The sequence below is a fragment of the Physeter macrocephalus genome, unplaced genomic scaffold (assembly GCF_002837175.3).
Source record: "Physeter macrocephalus isolate SW-GA unplaced genomic scaffold, ASM283717v5 random_1612, whole genome shotgun sequence".
Taxonomy (NCBI): domain Eukaryota; kingdom Metazoa; phylum Chordata; class Mammalia; order Artiodactyla; family Physeteridae; genus Physeter; species Physeter macrocephalus.
The window spans coordinates 5,412-23,568 of NW_021146410.1; the positions used below are offsets into that span (position 1 = coordinate 5,412).

At 55.3% G+C, this 18,157-nt stretch overlaps 1 protein-coding gene across 9 annotated transcripts; it reads right to left on the reverse strand.

Annotated features, from left to right (window-relative positions):
- Nucleotides 1-169: 169 nt before the first annotated feature.
- On the reverse strand, nucleotides 170-13,474 carry MTHFR (methylenetetrahydrofolate reductase). 9 transcript variants are annotated; one of them, XM_028486617.2, is made up of 13 exons: nucleotides 13,383-13,459; nucleotides 12,427-12,516; nucleotides 10,800-11,045; nucleotides 9,404-9,642; nucleotides 8,467-8,724; nucleotides 5,534-5,727; nucleotides 4,573-4,823; nucleotides 4,151-4,285; nucleotides 3,782-3,962; nucleotides 3,358-3,540; nucleotides 2,427-2,528; nucleotides 1,437-1,556; nucleotides 170-1,055 (listed from the first exon to the last, which is right to left on the reverse strand). In XM_028486617.2, the coding sequence occupies exons 3-13, from the start codon at nucleotides 11,030-11,032 to the stop codon at nucleotides 837-839; spliced, it is 2,115 nt and encodes a 704-aa protein (XP_028342418.1). In that variant the 5' UTR covers nucleotides 11,033-11,045; nucleotides 12,427-12,516; nucleotides 13,383-13,459; the 3' UTR covers nucleotides 170-836. The 9 variants fall into 9 exon arrangements, with proteins under 9 accessions (XP_028342418.1, XP_028342421.1, XP_028342420.1 ...); XM_028486620.2 differs by having other exon boundaries at nucleotides 12,427-12,519; nucleotides 13,383-13,458; XM_028486619.2 differs by lacking the exon at nucleotides 13,383-13,459 and adding an exon at nucleotides 12,814-13,368.
- Nucleotides 13,475-18,157: the final 4,683 nt, after the last annotated feature.

Sequence of the window (18,157 nt, forward strand, 5' to 3'; positions counted from 1 at the left end):
TGTGGCCTCCCCCGTTGCAGAGCACAGGCTCCGGACGCGCAGGCTCAGCGGCCGTGGCTCACGGGCCCAGCCGCTCCGCGGCACGTGGGATCCTCCCGGACCGGGGCACGAACCCGTGTCCCCAGCATCGGCAGGCGGACTCTCAACCACTGCGCCACCAGGGAAGCCCTCAGACACCTTTAACCCTTAAGAGGCACTTTCTCTCTCGAGCCACGGGAACAGAGACAACTGTTTCAAAAAGCAACGCTGTAGAAAAGGGAGAAACTCAGCTGAGCTCTCGGCTAGAAGGAGGTGAAAACTTAGGTTTCAGTCCAAGGTCCATCCAGGGGCCAGTGCCTGGCAGGGCAGCGGTCCGCCCCTTCATTCCCGAGTGGGTCGTGCCTGGCTGCCAACGCCTTGGAGGTGGAAGGCTCCAGCGCCTTGACCCTGCCAGGTCTCCTCTGCAGTCCCAGAGCCCACGGCCATGTTCGCTTTGCTTGTCCTCCATAGGCCCCAAGAGCAAGGTCACCGGCAGAGTCCCAGGCTGCCTCCCAGGGGCTCCGCCAGCAACAACCCTTCCCAGGGAGGGTGCGTTCTGTTCTGCCCGCGTGCTCCTCTGGGGGACGGGGCTGCTTCCCAGCGGAGCACGGACTCTCCGCTAAGCAGGGAACACCTGGCTCCCGTGTGAGGCGGGCTCCAGTCCAGCCAGAGCCTGGAATCCTCACACCAGTCTAGCTGCCATCATCGTGTCAGGGGGTGGGGGGAAGTGAAGGAGAACGAGGGTCTCCAGAGAACCAGGACGGAGAGGAGGACGGCGGGACACAGTGGCCTCAAGCTAAGGGTGTCCGGGCTCAGGGTCACGGCGCCTCCGTCTCCCTCTTGCCCTGGGGGGGCCTGTTGAGAAGCTCAAACGTGTCCTCCACCACCTGCCACAGGCAGCTGTCCAGCGGGAACTCGTTGTCCACCAGGTTGACCAGGAAGTAGTTGTCGTGGATGTACTGGATGATCATGCGGGACGGGGACTCCTCCTCATACAGCTTGCCCCACTGCTCGATCCACAGGGCGAAGGCCTCGTCCTGCACACGCGCACAGGCACGCACGCGCAGACACACACGGAGACGTCGGCACACAGACAGAAAGCCACAGGGACATACGCAGTCCCACATACAGACACACAGACACACACTCAGACACGCCGGCCAGGTTAACAGGGCTGCCCTAGGGCCAGGGCTCCACACTCAGCACCCCAAGGGCCTCCGCTGCTGCCCAACGGGACGTTTCCAAGAACAGAACGTGGCCCACTGCCAGTGCCACCCCCGCTCCCCAGCCCGGAGGTAAACACCATGAGTCAGGGTCAGGGCACTGCCAGCCCTGGGGGTGCGGCCCCCAGCTGCCCCGCCTGCCCGCCCAAGACTCCGGAGGTGGGCAGGGCAGGCCTGCTCCCGTCCCCCCCTTACCTTCCAGAACATGAAGCTGACTGGGTCCACCACTGTGGGCTGGATGATCTCTCGCCCCGGGAAGATGCCCCAAGTGACGGCGTTGGGCTGCAGCTCGGGGGCGTTGGTGATGTTGTCACCCTGCGGGGCGGGGCCGGTGGGGGGGGGGTGGGTAGGGGCAGACTTGGGGTGCAGACAGCTCCAGCCCTCTCCCTGGGGGTATGCTCCGCCCCTCCTCCCACCGTCAGCGCCCCACCCCTGCCCCGGCTCTGCAGCTCTGTGACGGCCACGGCCACGAGCCTGAAAGCCTGAAAGCCAGACGTCATCTTGGTCTTTTCCCTCCTCCTCCTATGCTCCAATCAGCCCCGCTCCCAGGGGCACTGCTCACTTCCTCTCGCGTCTAGCCTCGTGTCTAGCCCGGCCAGGCCTCTCTTTGCTACTCAGACCACCGGGGCTGCTGACTCTAGTCTCCCCTGGCCCTGTTAGCCACACCGCTGTCCCCTGGGACCTGCCCAAAATAAAACATGGAGCCAAGGCTCCCTCTTGCCTATACGGGAAAACCCAAATTCCAAGCAGGACAGTTGAGACCCCTGAGGACCTGGCCCCGGCTTAACGCTTCGGCCTCACCCTGACCCCATTTGCACGCCCTCTGCCCTTTCCCTGGGATGCCCTTTTACCCCTCATCCTTAAAGATTCGGGCCACACAGGAGCTCTCCAAACACCTCCCCTGATCTCTCAAGCTGGACATCCCTCCCTCGGATCCCCAGCTTCTTCCTATGCTGAACTTCACTGTTAAAAAGTGCAAGTGCTTACACCCACTCATAATTATTCACCGATGGCTTCCCTCGCTAGGCTGGGAGCTCTCGGAGGGCAGGGGCCTGGCTCTGTCTGCATCTCCATCTGGCACGATGCGCGGCCCCACCGGGCACTCCGTGACTGCCGAATGGTGGAGTAAACGTGGTGCCCTCACCCCGGCCCCGCCGAGCGCCCTCGGACCTGAGGCCGGCCCACCTTCACATCCACGATGTGGTAATTCACGCGGAGCTCGTACTTCTTCAGCACCTGCAAAAGCGCCTCCACTGTCTCTCGGGAAGTGAAGAACTCTAAGTACGCCTGCGGGAGGGAGACAGGTGCCATCACGTAACCCCCAGTCCTTGCTGGACGCCTTCGCTGGGCGCTGCTGAGGGGGCCACGTGCTCTGAAACACCAGACGCCTGCCCTCCTGACCGTCCCAGGGAGGCATCCACGAGGACACTTGTAGCAGAAGACTTAAGGTGTCGGGACTAGCGGTGGCCGCTAGTTGGGAGTTGAACCCATAAGCAAAGGGAGGGGAGCAGGTACGTGAGGTTTCTCGGTGTGGACAGGTCTGAGGGACGTCTGCCAACCCTTCGTCCAGTTGGGAAAGGTTCCACGGAGAAGTCGCCCCAGAAGCTGTGCAGGGGGCCCAGTTTGGCAAGAAAGGCGAGAGGCCTGACACCCCCCCTCCCCGCATCTGCCGGGTGGGGGGCTTCTCCGCCACCACCTGGCCACCAGGGATTAAGCTGGGCTTATTTAAATTCACTTCCCAGAGCCCTCAGGCTTTAGTTTAGAATGTAATTTTAACTCCAGCAGCCCCAGGAGAAAGGGGTCCACAAGGAACAGTAATAATAGCTCCCAGTGAGGGGATGCGTCCCACGTGCTAAGCACTTTATGTGCTTTGTCATGTTTCATCCCCAGAACACGACGTGACATATTCCCATTTTACAGAAGGGAAAGCTGAGGCCCAGAGTGGTCAAGTGACCAGCCTACCCGGGTCTGTCCGACTCCGAGCCTGAGATCGCATCCACTCTGATCCCCGGCCGCTCAGAACAAAGAGCCCCTGAGACGAGGGCCTCTGTCCCCAGCCCCGGGGAACCCCTGCAGGCAGGTCAAGGGAGGGTAGCCCTGTGCGCCCCTGCCACACCTTCTGGAAGACATAGCCCCCGCCGGGGCCCCAGCCCACGATGGGGTCGGAGGACGGCTTCCCGTTGATGTTGGGCTGGGAGTTGATGGTGAGGATGCCCCGCCGGTTCACTCGCAGCAGCTCCTCCTTCATCAGGCTGGTCTCGGCCGCCAGGGGCTCATCATTCCAGGGCAGGCAAGTCACCTGGGGAGGGTAAGCCGGGCTGGGTCCCTCCCTGTCACGGTCCCCATCAGAGGCCCAGCCTGTCTCTGCTTCCGTAAGCCCCTTCCAGGCACCCCACGTGGGACCCCCCACCTCACCTTCTCCCTTTGCTGAGGTGCCACCTCCAGGCACAGCGATGAGGCTCAGGGTGGGGCAGTCACGCCCGCGTCTGGCCCATGGGGCGAGGGGAGGTACCCAGGGATCCCACTCCAGCAGCACTCACTTTATAGCCGTTCTGGTTCGGCTCTCCCGAGAGGTAGTGAGCAAAGACTTCAAAGACACTTTCTTCACTGGTCAGCTCCTCCCCCCACATCTTCAGCAGCTCTTCCTTTGGGGACTTGCTCTTCAGGTAGAAGAGGTAGTAGTCCTTCAGCTCCCCAAAGGCCGGAGACGAGGAATTACCCCTGGCGGAGGAGGTGCCCGGAGGTCAAGGCACACCCCTGACCTTGGGCTCCAGACAGTAGCATCCACCTGCCCTGGGCGGGGGGTGGGGGCGGGGGGGGGGGCAGGCTTTCCTGTGAATCCTGTCGCGAGGGCTCCACCATGATTGGTCTCCCTCCTCCCAAGAAACAGTTCATTGGCAGCGGCTCACCAGCGGCCGTTGGGGAACTCATCCCACTCCTGGGTGCGATAAATGTAACTCTTTGGTCTGGAGGCCCAGAAGATGGGACGGACATCTTCCTCCCGGCGCTTGGGGTGGGCACTGATGGCCCAGGGCAGGGGACGTCTGGGTGAGAATGGAGACAGAAAGGGTCAGGGCTTGGCCAGAGGGAAGGGGCACCACTGAACCTGGGTTCTTCCATCTTGACTCGTAAACGTCAAGCCGGATGGCATTCCCGCTGAGACCGGAGCCCTACGGGTGCCACCAGCCACGGCACAGACAGCCCTCTGTGCCCCGTGGCAGCCAGCACTGCCAGCTAGGGCGCACTCGTTCTGTGACTTCCCTCTGACCTCCCTGCCCACCCGACTCTCCTCTGGGGCTCCAGGGCCTGAATTCGGGGCCACTGGCCTCACCTGGGGTCCTCGATCCACATGCCCAAGCGCTTCAGCACCTCTGTGGTGGCCATCTCGCGGTTGAGGGTGTAGAAGTGCAGGCCCGGCACCGAGCCGCTTGCCAGGAGCTCCTGGCACAGGCTCAGCGCCTGCTCGATGCCGTAGTTGCGGATGGCAGCGTCGTTGTCTTTGATTGGCTCGATCACGTCCTTGATCTGCTGCGGCACCTCCAGCTTGGACAGCTTCACAAGCTGCCGGAGGGAGTGGTAGCCCTGCCCAAGACACAGGGGGCTGTGGGTCCCATCTCCCTGCCCGTCTCTCACCCCAAATACTTATCCCCCCAGCAGGCCTCCTGGCTCTGCAGTGTGACACACACTGACCCAGGAAGGTCAGACCACATTGTACCAGCACTTTTTGTACTCTGCAGGGTGCAGCAGCTGCCCACAGCATTGCTGCCATTGGTCTGAGCCGGCCCTTTGGGCCCTAGATGTATCTATTGATAAACGGTGGTCATCTAAGCCAGGGGTTCGACCAATCACCAGAATCGCCTGCCAAACTTCAGAAATGTACAAATTCCCAGGTCCCACCTCAGATCTATTAAATCAGAACTTCTGGGCATGGGATCTGGAAATCCATATTTTACAAGAGCTTATTAAATGATTCTGGTGACAGCCAAGTTTGGGAAACACTGATTTAACCCAAATTTATAATGAGAGTAATAATCCCTTTTAGTGACACTTATCAATAAGCCCCTCCAACAGTTACTGTTGCTATTTTGGGGAGACATAAGAGGTAATCAAAAGAGGGTGGCAAGACAACATTTTGCAAGGACAGAGCACCTGTCTGACGAGAATCTAATGAGGATCAAAGAAGAACTTTGGCCTGAACTCGGCACCTCAGGTTCACTTTGGCCTGAACCAAGGCCCTGGCCTGTGCTAGGATGGGGGTGGTGGGAGTCCATGAGCCCTCTCGGGACCCTCACCTGAATAGGGAAGATTCCGGGGAGGATGGGGCAAGTAATGCCTATCTCGGAGCAAGCCTTAACGAAGCGGAAGAAAGTGTCGGCCTCAAAGAAAAGCTGGGTGATGATGAAGTCGGCTCCCGCGGCCACCTTCTCCTTCAGGTGCTTCAGGTCCGCTTCAAAGCTCTCTGCGTCGGGGTGGCCTTTGGGGTAACCTGCCAATAGGGATGACAGCAGGGAGAGACTGGCTCCACCTGCTCAAGGTGAGTGATGAAGCAACCAGAGAGCTGGGAACGGAGAGCTCCGGAGCCATACCTTCCAACCCCACAGCACGGACAGGCGGAAGCGGTGATGGCCGGGCTCATCTGATGCGCCCCTCACCCTGGAGGTGACCCTCGGTGCACGCTGGCTTAGCGCCGCCCTCCCAAGAGTGGGGATGGGTTGCCCCCAAACGCCCACACCGTCCCGCAATCAGCCAGGCCAATCTGGCCTGCACTCTGTGGCCACAGAAGAGAGGAAACGCTACATTCACACCGGCCAGGCAGCCTTGGGGTAATGGGCTTGACTCTAGGTACTGGATTAAGACAGTGCTTGTAATTTCACATTAAAATTATTCAGGGGTCCCAGACAGTGCAAAGTCAGAGACCACGTTACACAGGAAGAAGTGAAGAGAGTAGAGATGTTCTGCTTGAAGAATGCAGAGAATATGGTAACTGTTTCTAGACGCCCACAAGTCTGTCACTGGGAAAAAGGAGTCACCTTAGTCGAGTTCCTTATTCACCGTATTCTGTGCTGCTTCTGATGGCAGCTAGGATCAGTTTCGGAGAGCTGCCTGACACTGGACCGAGCAGCCCCACAAAGGAGTGGACTCCCAGACAGTGCGGCAGGGCGATGACCCTGTGCGGGGATGCCTGGGAGGCGGGGCCGGACGTCCCCTAGGTTCCTGACTAGCTCCAGGAACGGTGTGCTCCCTTCCCTAAACGACTGAACTTACTAGTGGCTCTGCCTGCACAGGAAAGACCACAGGCCTTAATGAACTACAAGCAGAGTGTCGGCTTCCTCAGCCTGAGGCCAGGGCAGGACCCCAAGCCAGGAAGGGGCAAACCTGAACCCACACCGCTGGGGAGCCAGGCTGCTTTGCTGTGATGATGCAGTTTCGTTCTTAAGAAACCCTGAGTCATCAAAATTGGATATAAAAACTACTGTTTTGGGGGACGGGCGTGGGAGGGTTAAACACTAGAGCTTTACACTTTCAGTAACAAGGCTATTTTTCCAGCAGAAATTTCAGGAACAGAGGTTTTAATAGCTGAAACCCTATAAAACCTCAACAGCACCCGACAAATCCAGCAATCGCTCACATTTGGATTTTGCTCGGTTTTACTCTTTTCTTGCTCTGTCGTGGCCAGCTGGGTGCCTTCTAATCCACCGGTCCTCTTTTTCATCCACTTTACCATAAGCAAAGCACCGAACCGTTCGGCAACTGTTCGCTCACAGCTCTGCTGGTTTCCCCTCGTGACCGTCCAACGCCCACCACACGCGGGCACATTCCCCAATCGACCGACTGTCTCACGGCCGCGCGACCAACGACACTTGAACTCCTACCTCCTCACCGGGGCCTCCTCCACCTCAACGCCCTCTTCCCGACACTGAGAACCGCGGACACGTACGTGGGGGCCTGGGGACGCGGCCCAAAGCCCCCACCACGAGTAATTCCCTTGAAGCCACGCGGCTTGTATTTTTAAATTCAGATCACTTTGATCGCTACTCCATAATGTAGCCACGTTTATTTTAATAAGAATGATAGGATTTCCCCCAAAATATCTGAGAAAAATTGTCATGCCAAGGTGATGGGTCAAATTAAGCCTCGGACTTCCGGTGTCCCTGGCACACACTGCCTCACCACACCCAAGCCCCCGTTTGAGAAGCTGAAGGCCCAGACCCCACGAGTCGGGGCAAGAGGGAAGGCCACGCCATCTGTTTCGAGCAGGTGAACCTTGCCTCCTGGCCGTAGCTAAAGAAACTAGAGTTGAGCTGATGCAGTTCTCTCTCCCGAGGATTTGGAACTGATGCTGAGACCTGCCAATCAGTCCGGGCGAGTCAGGAGCAGGCGGTGGGTCACACGTGTACCGTACGTGTCAGAGACAGAAAAAGCGTACGTATCAGGTCTACTGGATGAAGCATGAAGCAGCTGGGTGGGCGGCGCGGGGAGCAGAGAGAATGAGGGAGGGCCTTGGATTCTGCCTGCCTCCCGGTTCCAGCGCTTAATGAGGTCTGAGGCCATTTCCTGACCTTGTTCTGAGATTCCCTGCCCCTGGAACCTTAATAAATATACCTCTTTTGTTTAAAGAATAGGGCTGGGAAGCAGGCGAAGAGCAAGAAAAGGCGGAGGAAGGGACTTCCCTGGTGGTCCAGTGGTAAAGAATCCGGATGCCTTGCGATGCCTAAGATCCCCCATGCCTGGGGGCAACTAAGCCCGCGAGCCACAACTACTGAGCTCGCAGGCCTCAGAGCCCGCGTGCCGCAGACTACAGAGCCCACGCGCCACAACTACAGAGCCCACGCGCCCTGGAGCCCGTGCGCCACAGCTAGAGAGAAAACCCGCCCGCCACAGCTAGAGAGAAGCCCGCGCACCACGGATGAAGAGCCCGCGTGCCGCAACAAAGGCCGGACGCGGCCTAAAATAAGAAAGGAAAAAGAAAAAAAATAAATAATAAAAAGAAAAGGCAGGGGGACAAAAACTTAAGGGGTGGTGGCACGCCTGGGTGGATAGCGGGTGACAGAATGATGAGAGGGCAGACGCTGTTTGCTTCACCCCTGCACCTCCGTCACCCGGCGCAGGCAGGCCAGCGGCGCGCCGAGCTGGCGGGGCCTGACCTGAATGACGAGGGGGCTCTCTGTGCCTCTCCTCCCTTCCCCTCTCCGGTCCCACCCACTGGGATACCCCAGCCTCTCACCTGCCACACAGACATCGAAGTAGTCACCGAACTCGCTTCGGATGTGCTTCACCAAGTCTACGGCATAGCTGAAGCCTCCTTCCTCCTCTTCCCACCCGTCACCTGTGGGGTCTGCAGGGTTGGAGGTCACGGTGCTGGGTCTCACCCGCCCTCCAGGTAGCCTCTCTGTTCCTTCTCCCCCCACGCCCAGGACGGTGCGCCTCGGAGGCAGAGCCTTCACAACACTCGGGTTGGTGTCTCCGCTTTCTAGCGTAGCACCTGGTAAACAGTGGGAGGGCAGACAGCGGCCAACCCATCCAACGGTCGCTGAGCACCGACTCCGAGGGCCCTGGGCTGGCAGCAGCTGCAGCCCTGCGTTCAGCCTGGAGCGTCGGCGACCCCTTCCCTACTCACACCTGGTGTGCGCACACCCCCTCACCCAAGCCCCCGGAACCCTCGCCTCCCGGGAGAATCGCCCACTCATCTCAGGGGAGGAGTGGTCTTTCGGGTGGGGAGCATGAGGCCGCAAGTGCCCGCCCGCCCGCCAGGCTCCCGTTTCCCACGCCGTGTGGCCCAGGGACACCGCGTGCCAGAGGCATAACCAGCTGTTCTCACTCCCGGGACACAGGCCAGAGCTGAACTCTTCGACTGGGCCAAAAAAAATCAGTCCCTGCGGCCAGGGACTGATTAATTGATTGATTAACTGACTGTGTGCGTCGGGACAGAGGGCTATCAGGCGCCGGCCGCGGGCCCAACTGAACTCCCGCTGCAAGGCCAAGAAGCGGCTCCGTCTGTGTCGCCCGTGGGCCTCCCGACCCACACTGCCTATTGACGCTACTGGCAGGGACGGGGCCCTGAGTGCACTCAGTGTGGGGCCTGGAGAAAAGGAAAGGCCCATTCCAGGGACAGAAGTCTTCAGGAAAGCAAGACCCCAGAGAGCAGAGTGCTGGCTCCACACCTCCCCGCAGCGCCAGGATGTTCTTCAGGCCCAGACGCTTGGCCTTGTGCAGGTGGCCCGTGATCTCTTCCCGGCTCTGATGGCAGCAGGTCATGTGCAGGATGGTCTCCAGGCCGCAGTAGTTCACGGCGGTGCTGGCGATCACCATGGACGAAGTCTCCTTGTCTGAGCCGGGGTCCCCTGCTGGATGCCAGGTCACATCTATGAAGAGAGGACCGCCTGCCCCCATCCGGTCAAACCTGTAGGGAATTTCTTTCTGAAGAGGGGCTCCTGGGGGTACACCACCCTTCACCACCTTCCCACGGGGTCTGGGAGTTAGAGAAGCACCACATGCAGGCTGGAATCAGAACGACCTGCGTTCATATCCTGGCTTTGCTACTCACTAGCTGTTGTGATCTTGGGAGAATTACTTGATCTCTCTGAGCTTCAGTTTCCTGATTTCTATAACGTGGCAGAAGACAGTGCCTACTTCATAACACCACTCGGAGGATATCATGACAGATGGCTCCACAGCTCTTAAAACAGCGCCGGGGACACGGCAAACACGCGATCAATGTGCTATCATTATGATTACTCTCATTGTGGAGATAATATGTAATGACGATGAAACCAGTTTGTGTGAGAGCAGCACTCTGGACTTTTCAAAGTGCTTGCACATTTATCATCTCGGGTGAGTTAAGACATTTCAACGGTCAAGCGTTCAGGGAACCCTCAGAGTGGCAAGCAGGGCCTCATTCTAGGGACAAAGAGGGTCAGCAGACACAAGTTTCTTTCCTGCCGCCCCCCGGTTCCGCGGCGCAGCAGCCAAGAGTCCTGCAGAGCACGGCCACATTTCCATAACTAGAATCAAGAGCTCTACGTGCGCACATGCGCTGTGTTACAAGCTGCAACGTGGTGCAATGAAACATCTTTGTGCCTTCACGCTTCACAACCTTGGGAGTGACGCAAGAAGCGCAAGCGATAAAAAGCGTAAACTTTATAAAAGGAACTGCGATTCATCGAGTGCTAACATAATCCGGCTGGCATTTCTAGATCTCAAGATGCATAATCCAAATTCCTAACTTGCTGAAAATGTTCTCCAAGCCACCGTTTTGTAACTTCCTAAACTCTCCTCACGATCCAGCCCCAAGTTCCACCAAAGAATTTAGTCTGAGAGAACGAACATTTTTAGCACATGGAAGAGTGTGTCTAAACATTCCAGGTGCTTGGAGGGGCTTTCACAGACAACAGAAGCTGCGTATCAAAGGATCTACCCTGGCTTTGCTTTTTTCCACCCCCTGTGGCTGCCTTTTCCTGCTGGGTCAAAGTGCAGCCCAGCCTCAGGGCTGACAGTTCATCTTTTCCCCCTGCCCCCATCCCACAGTCTGGCCCTACTCCTTATCTTGCGTTGACTCACCTTGAGATGAGATTGACAGCTCCCTCAGCAGTTCGAGGAGGGAAGAATTCCAGGGAGAACCACTTGTCACCAGACTCCATCCTCCGCTTCATCTTCTCCCTGAGCCTCTCGTGTCGCTCGGGGTCCGGCACCGGTGTGGAACACCTTGAACTATCCTTGGAGCTCTCGCTGCCACTGGTGCCGTCCTCCCAGCGGGGGCTGGGGCCGCCGTGCCCTCTGGGTTCGTTCACCATGGCCGAGCTCCTGCTGCACGGGGTGAGGCAGGGGGCGTGAGACGGCAGGCAGGCAGCCGAGCCCCAGCAAGGCAGGGTCAAGAGAGAGATGCTGCATTTCCACGCAGGAGGAAGGCTGGTGAGGGCACGGGTGACAACGCGCCCACCCAGTGGCTCCACACGCCAGGTACGACTGTCTGCGCTGCCTCACTCCAAGCTTTGCCCTCCGCTGCTGCCTGATTCCGCATGACAGCCCCCACCCAGCACAGAAACATGCTCCTTCAGCCCGTGGATCCTCCGTGACCGCTACCTGATGGAGGGTGGCACTGAGAACCTCGCGCTGCCGGCCTCCCAGGCCCGCGTTCCCAGGGAGGGGCAGCAGTGCCCCGCCGGGAGGACGTTGGGTTTTGGACGGTCCATCTCTGCCAGTGTAAACTCAGACCCCAGACCACTGGGGAAGAAAAGGAGGAACCTTCCCCAGCGGGTGTGTCCGACTGGGCGGAGCTGTGACAAAGGAAGAGCTGAGAGCAGTAGCTGGGGCCGGCGTGAAGGGGCGGGGGCAAGGCTTCCCGGCGAGAGGGAGGGCTGAAGCTCTAGAGGCCGAAGGCGGATAGAAGGAGGGGGACGTGGGACTGCAGACTGCAGGGTTTGGGTGTGATGAGGCCAACAGATGTTCAGGGTGACTGGATCACATGCCAAGGAAGGAACGGCCCAGCCATGGAAACATCTCCTGTTACTTGGAACAGTTTGTATGCATGCAGGCTGGAAGGGGTGAGGGCTTGACAATGCAGCCTGATTTCTCCCGCGTTTGTGCTTCTCTGAAAAGACCATGTCATGGGTTAGAACTTGACACTGGCTGGGTTCCAAAAATAGCCAGACCCAAATTCAACAAGGGCATGAATTTATGTCCAACTCAGAACAAAGGCTGAACAGTCTGTGCCTGCCTTCCAGGCTGTTCTCCTTACACACACCAGTGAAGTCAGTTCAAGTGATTACAGCGACTGCAAAGCCACCACGGTTGAAGCCCTGAACCATGGCAACCACAGGCTGGCCGACAAGAGGGCACAGCGCCGTTGGGCAATTTGGCGGGGAAAATAAGACAAAAACTAAAACAAAACACTACTCCTGCACAGCAAGATGTAAGCACACAGTAGTGAAAATCCAGGGTGTGGTGACCTGGAGCATAAGAGGAGCAACCAGGCCAAGTTCACGTCTTTCAGGGAATGTCCACTGCTAAGCCCGTGTTCTTAACCATTTTGGGGGTCCTAGACTCTTGAGAAACTGATGAGATCCAATGCTCCTCTCCCCTAAAACACACACAAGTGCACGTAACACACTCTGGTACACCCAACGTCAAGCAGCTGAGACCAGATTGAGACCAGACCACCCCCAGGGATGCCCATTTTGATTCTGACCTAAAATTCCAGTTTCTCTGTGGGGATGAACGTCAAGATCAGCCTAGTCTGGTCTTTCTTCCGAATTCCAGAGAGTGCCTCATTAGTTGTCTGCTGGAACAAAACCAAGAGGGGAGAGGAGGCTGAACCACCCACAAACTATCTGCTCTTTCATTTGTTCATTAAGACTTACTGCCTTCCTAGTATGTGCCAGGAACTAGCCTTCTTCCAACATTTTTCACGTGCTACCACTTAACCCATTTTAAGCTAGGATCCCATAGCACCCTGGGTTGCAACTGTGGGTTCACATATTTGTCTCCCCTCCCTCTTCCCAGTTCCCTGAGACCAGGGCCGGGTATTCTGCCTATGGTACCCCCGTGCTGGCACCCGGTAACAGCCAGCACTCACCGAGCGCCGACGGGCCAGGCGCTGTCATCCCGTCCTCAAAGCAACCCTCTGCCATTTGATGAGCACTTAATCGGTGCCAGGCACCGAGCAGTGAGGGAATACGGAGCCCACCACTCCCACAGGGGTCCCGGTGGGCACCCGTGAGCCGCCCGATGCAGTGGGCGTCGGGGACAGCAGTGCCAGCGGCCCACGGCTCTTCTCCAGGTGCTCGGCAGGGAGGCTGAGAGATGCCTCTGGCGCCGGGGACTCGAGGGCCGCGAATCTAGTCACCGGGTCACTAGGTCACGGGAGGGGGAGGAAGCGAAGGCCCAAGTCCACCCCCAGCTCAGGGCCGCCTCAGCCCTGCGGTCCTTCAGTCCAGGCCGGGGGCCGAAAGTGAGTCTCCGCTTCAGGGTTGAGGATCGCGGGGGTGGCAGCCAGCGGGGGCTACTCTAGTCCCGCCGAGGGCGTGCGCGCAGAGGGGGCGGGCCGACTGGCAGCCACCGCTCCCCGCCCCCGGGTGGGTGGCCCCCAAGGCTCCAAGGCCCGAGTCTCCCTCCCCGGCGACCACATGCCTCGCTGTCACTCACCCACTGGTCGCGGATGACTCAGAGCGCGCGCCCCTTGCAGCTGCGTGGCCGATAAGGGGGCGCCAGCAGAGGAGGCGCGGCTCGGGTGGGGGCGCGGCGCCGGTGTCAGGTTGCTTAGGAAGGCGGGGCCAGAGGGCGGAAACCACCCTTGCGGGCGCCCGGAAGCCCCGCCCCCAACATGGCGGCGCCCAGAAGTCTCGCTGGAAGCCGTCCCTCCACCGTCATGTGACGCGAGCCCTCGCCTCACCCGTCTGCAGCCACTCCCCGTCTCCGTCCCAAGCTCGAGAGGGCCACGTGACACTCCCGAGGCCAGTCACGTGAGGCGCGGATCCTGGGTGGGAGGGGGTTGGCGGAGGGGTCCAGAGTGGCAGTAAAGGAGGAAGATGGCGGGGTGCAGGGGGTCCCCGTGCTGCTGCTGCAGGTGGTGCTGCTGCTGCGGTGAGCGTGAGACCCGCACCCCCGAGGAGCTGGTAAGAAGCGGGTGGAGCCGGGCTGGGGAGGGGGCGGTTGCTAAGGGACGGCGAGAGGCGTTGCCGGGGGTGGGGCCGGGCCGAGTTGGGCCCGCAGGTGGCAGCGGGTGGGGCCTGGGGACTGCAGCCTGGGCTCTCGAAGCATCATCTGCCCGGCTTCACGTGCCCAAGTCTGGGGTCATTTCTCAGAACCCCTCCCTGGAATCTGAGGGAGAACCCAGGCCAGCTTCAGTTAATCCCATCCTTATTTTTTTTATTTCCATCTGAAAGGAGTTTTGAATGAAACGAGCGTTTTCGGAGTGAGCCCCCTCGCTGGACTTTGTGCATATCATGCAGCTGGCTTAGTTTTTCCAGCCCTTTCTCACTCTATCCCTCACCTTTTCTGGGTCACTGATAATCCAGCTTCCCTCTGCAAAGCACCCTGGGAAAACTTGAGTTGTTGTGTCCCCAGACTTGTTGACAAGTCCCTCCTGATTTCAGACTCGGCCTGTTATCAGACGGAACCTGAACTCTTTCCCCCTTACACTGGCAAGTGACATCTTTGAAGTGTCCTGAAGATGAGAGGTTATTTGGAGAATGTATAAGTAGGAATGAAGCGCTCAGCTGATGACTGTAGAGCCCCACCACATCACCCCCATCCCAAAAGGTTTTTTTTTTTTTAGGTCTTGTTCCCATTTGATGATAATGGCTCCAGATGATTTAGAAACTAGTAGCTGGTTTCAGTAAATACTTCTGCCTCTTTCCACTTTTAAAACCATTAAAAAGGTCTTCCTTCTCTGGATGTTTTTCTAGACCATCCTTGGAGAAACACAGGAGGAGGAGGAGGAGATCCTTCCAAGGAAAGACTATGAGGTAAGATTCTTAGGTGCTGTCTTGGGTAACATAAATAGTGAGTGACCTGCTCACTTAAGAGCGAAGCATTAGGGTTCCAACCAGAGATGCTCTTTGACCTTCTCTCCCGGGGTGGGTAAGATGTAACTTCTTTGTGGGAAGGGGCCTGTTTAAGAAGCCCTTTTCTCACCTCAGCCCCAAAGCAGGGTCTGGGTGTGTCTCCAGGCTTTCATAGATCTGTGGCACCTTAACCTGGATAGAGCATGTGTTTGCCATTAGACTGTTTGCTTTTTTACGACTTGCAGAGACCCAGAGTCAAAGCCACTGACAGTGTTTGCTCGTAACAGGTGTGGGCCAGGAGACCTTGCTTCTCTTCTATGAGTTTTCAGATGATTGTTTCCTGCCCAAGCAGCTTCTCTCAGAATTGTCAGTTCTTGGTTATAATTCCGGATTTCAAGCATGGGACTCTGAAAGTGTGTGTGTGTGTGTGTGTGTGTGTGTGTGTGTGTGTGTGTGTGTGTGTGTGAGAGAAAATGTTCCTCTTTTTTTTACTTTTCAGTATTTGCCCCATTAATTTAAAATGTGAATTTTTAATTTCAGCCAGAAATGTTAAAATGCTTCAGTGTTAATTTCGGAACTTCTTTGGTTTCTCAGAAAATAGGTTGGTTCCATTTTCCAGGGTTTGTGAAATGTGTGTGTGTGTGTGTGTGTGTGTGTGTGTGTGTGTAGTAAGGCCAGTGCTGCTGGAGTGCCTTTTATCATTTAATCAGTTTATGATGACATGTCTATGATTTTTGAAATGTTAAAAACAAGCCACGGTTGTGATAGAAGATTCATAACTGATTTATAAAAAGAAGCTAGGGGAAAAACCCATAACACTGCTCGTTAAAAGATGATTATTCACTTTACTAAACGTCCTAAAAGATGATTATTCACTTTACTAAACGTCCTTTTCCATGTTTTTTTCTTAAGCAACAAAGTGAGACTCTACTAAATACACTATTTTAACATGTTTTCGCCTCCCAGTTGATAAGAATTTTTGTAGCAATAGGTACTTTTCTATAACATCTTTCTAAATAGGGGAATAGCATTTCATTGTGCCACAGTTTCTTTAATCTGACTTCTCTATATTATGAACTGCATCGTTGTGACCATCCTTTCTTGTTCATCCTTAATTGCTTCCTTAGGATCAATTCCAAGAAGTGGGCTCAGTCATGTCAATGTTTAATGCTTTAAAGAAAATGTCAGGTAGACTTAAAAAAATCAATTTCCTAGAGCAATAACATACCCGGACTAATTTTCTTTCTAATATTTTATCTGACTCTGGCTGTAGACTGTAGTGTAACTATTATGATTTATAGCTTCACATGGAATTTAAAAAAAACTTTTATTATAGAGAATTTCAAACATAGACAAAAATAGGCGGACTAGTACATTGAAACCCCCTTTACTCATCACACAGCTTCAACAGTCATTCAGCTCATGCCTAACCTTGTTTCATGTATGCTCCCATCCACTTCCCCCTTCCCATATTATTTTGAAGGAAATTCTATACATCACATCATTTCACCCATAAGTAATTCAGTGTGTGTTTCTAGTATATGAAGACTTTTTTTTAGCATAACCCAATACCATTTTCATACCTAAGAAATTCACGATAATTCCTCGATATCAAATAACCAGTGTTCAGATTTCCCAGTTGTCTTGTGAATGTCATATGTACTTTTTAATAGTTTGTTTGAATCAGGTTCCAAATGAGGTTCTCACATTGCATTTGTGTGATATATCTTTTAAGTCAAGTAGGCTTAAGATGAAGTAGATTCCACCTTCATCTCTTTTTTTCCCCTTGCAGTTGACTTAACAAAATAATTTTAGGAGTCTAGAACTTGCCAACTGTACCACAGTGGTATAGTGTAAAGTGCTGCTCTGATGTGAGTGTATTTAATCAGTCAAAAAGCACTGTATCCACTGATGTATTGTCTCATATTTCTTAAATATTTGTTTGCTTGTACATAGTTGAGAGACTTGCAGGAATTAGTATAAGACAGTCCATATTGTGCCGTCACCTTGCATTCCCTCATTGAGCCGGAGCCTGGTGATATCATCCTGACTGTCACTACGACTGACACTGTCTCAGCCTTCATCCTACTCCTGGGAGCTCACTACGGCATCTGTGCTCCATTGACCTACTGTTCCCCCGGCTCCTTCACTCCTTTCACTATATTGCACTCATATTTGTAATGCATTTATGTTCGGCTGATATGCATATTTATGTAAATTTTATGGGCTAATGTTCTTTTGTGTGAGTCGTTAAATATTTCTCAGTTAACCATCTCTGCATATGAGCTTCTTGAGAGCATTTGCTATGTGTAAGAGCAAATTTAGCTAGGCACATAATCAGAAAAGTCTGCCCAGGTTTTATTTATGAGGGATCAACTAGAAAACCCTTCTTTTGAAGCTCTTTCTAAGATGTGTTCTTTCTTGCCTTAGAGAGAGTTCATTGCACATACTTGACTCTGATAAGTTGGGGGTCTTACAAGATGTTAGAGTCCCTGTTGCTTTTTTTTTTTAATTGAGATTTGTTTTTTTGTTTTTTTTTTTAATAAATTTATTTATTTATTTTTGACTGTGTTGGGTCTTTGCTGCCGCACCAAGGCTTTCTCCACTTGCAGTGAGTGGGGGATACTCTTTGCTGTGGTACGCAGGCTTCTCATTGCAGTGGCTTCTCTTGTTGTGGAGCACAGGCTCTAGGAGTGTGGGCTTCAGTAGCTGTGGCATGTGTGGGCTCAGTAGTTGTGGCTCGTGGGCTCTAGAGTACAGGCTCAGTAGCTGTGGCACACGGGCTTAGTTGCTCCACAGCATGTGGGATCTTCCCGGGCTAGGGCTTGGACCCGTGTCCCTTGCATTGGCAGGCGGATTCTTAACCACTGCGCCTCCAGGGAAGTCCCTAGAGTCCCCGTTTTGACACCTATTTTCATTACAGGTGGTTTGAATAATAACAACTCCCTATTTGTGGGATGGGGCCATTACCAAACAGTATTGTTTTCATGCAGGTCACAGAGCCTGTAGTGCCTTTTTGAGTTAGAAAAAGGCACCCCTCAGAGCTGGGAGGACTTAAATAAAAGGCCTCCCCCTCTGAGCCATTGCAACGCCCCAGCTAAAGGCCCATTGAAGGTGCTTTTTGTGTGAGCCCTAAGGTGCCCTTCCTGAGTGAATTTGGCCTACATCTCAGTCCCCATATGCCCTCATGGCCAGATGGCATTTTTGCTCATAACCATGGGCAGCAGCCCTGCAGGCCACCTATACAAATTTTATTTTTAAGAAAGTTCTTAGTCCCCCAAACCAAAGAGCAACATATACAGCGGAAATAAAAAGGAAGTTAGGGCTTCCCTGGTGGCGCAGTGGTTGAGAGTCCGCCTGCCGATGCAGGGAATGCGGGTTCGTGCCCCGGTCCGGGAGGATCCCACATGCCGG

Coding starts and splice junctions, on each gene's coding strand:
- MTHFR (XM_028486623.2), bottom strand. CDS start 11,032: ATGGTGAACGAACCCAGAGGGCACGGCGGCCCCAGCCCCCGCTGGGAG. Junction 3,963..4,150: donor GAGTTCCCCAACGGCCGCTG/GTGAGCCGCTGC, acceptor CTCCTCCGCCAG/GGGTAATTCCTCGTCTCCGG. Junction 1,557..2,426: donor ACCACATCGTGGATGTGAAG/GTGGGCCGGCCT, acceptor CCCGCCCCGCAG/GGTGACAACATCACCAACGC.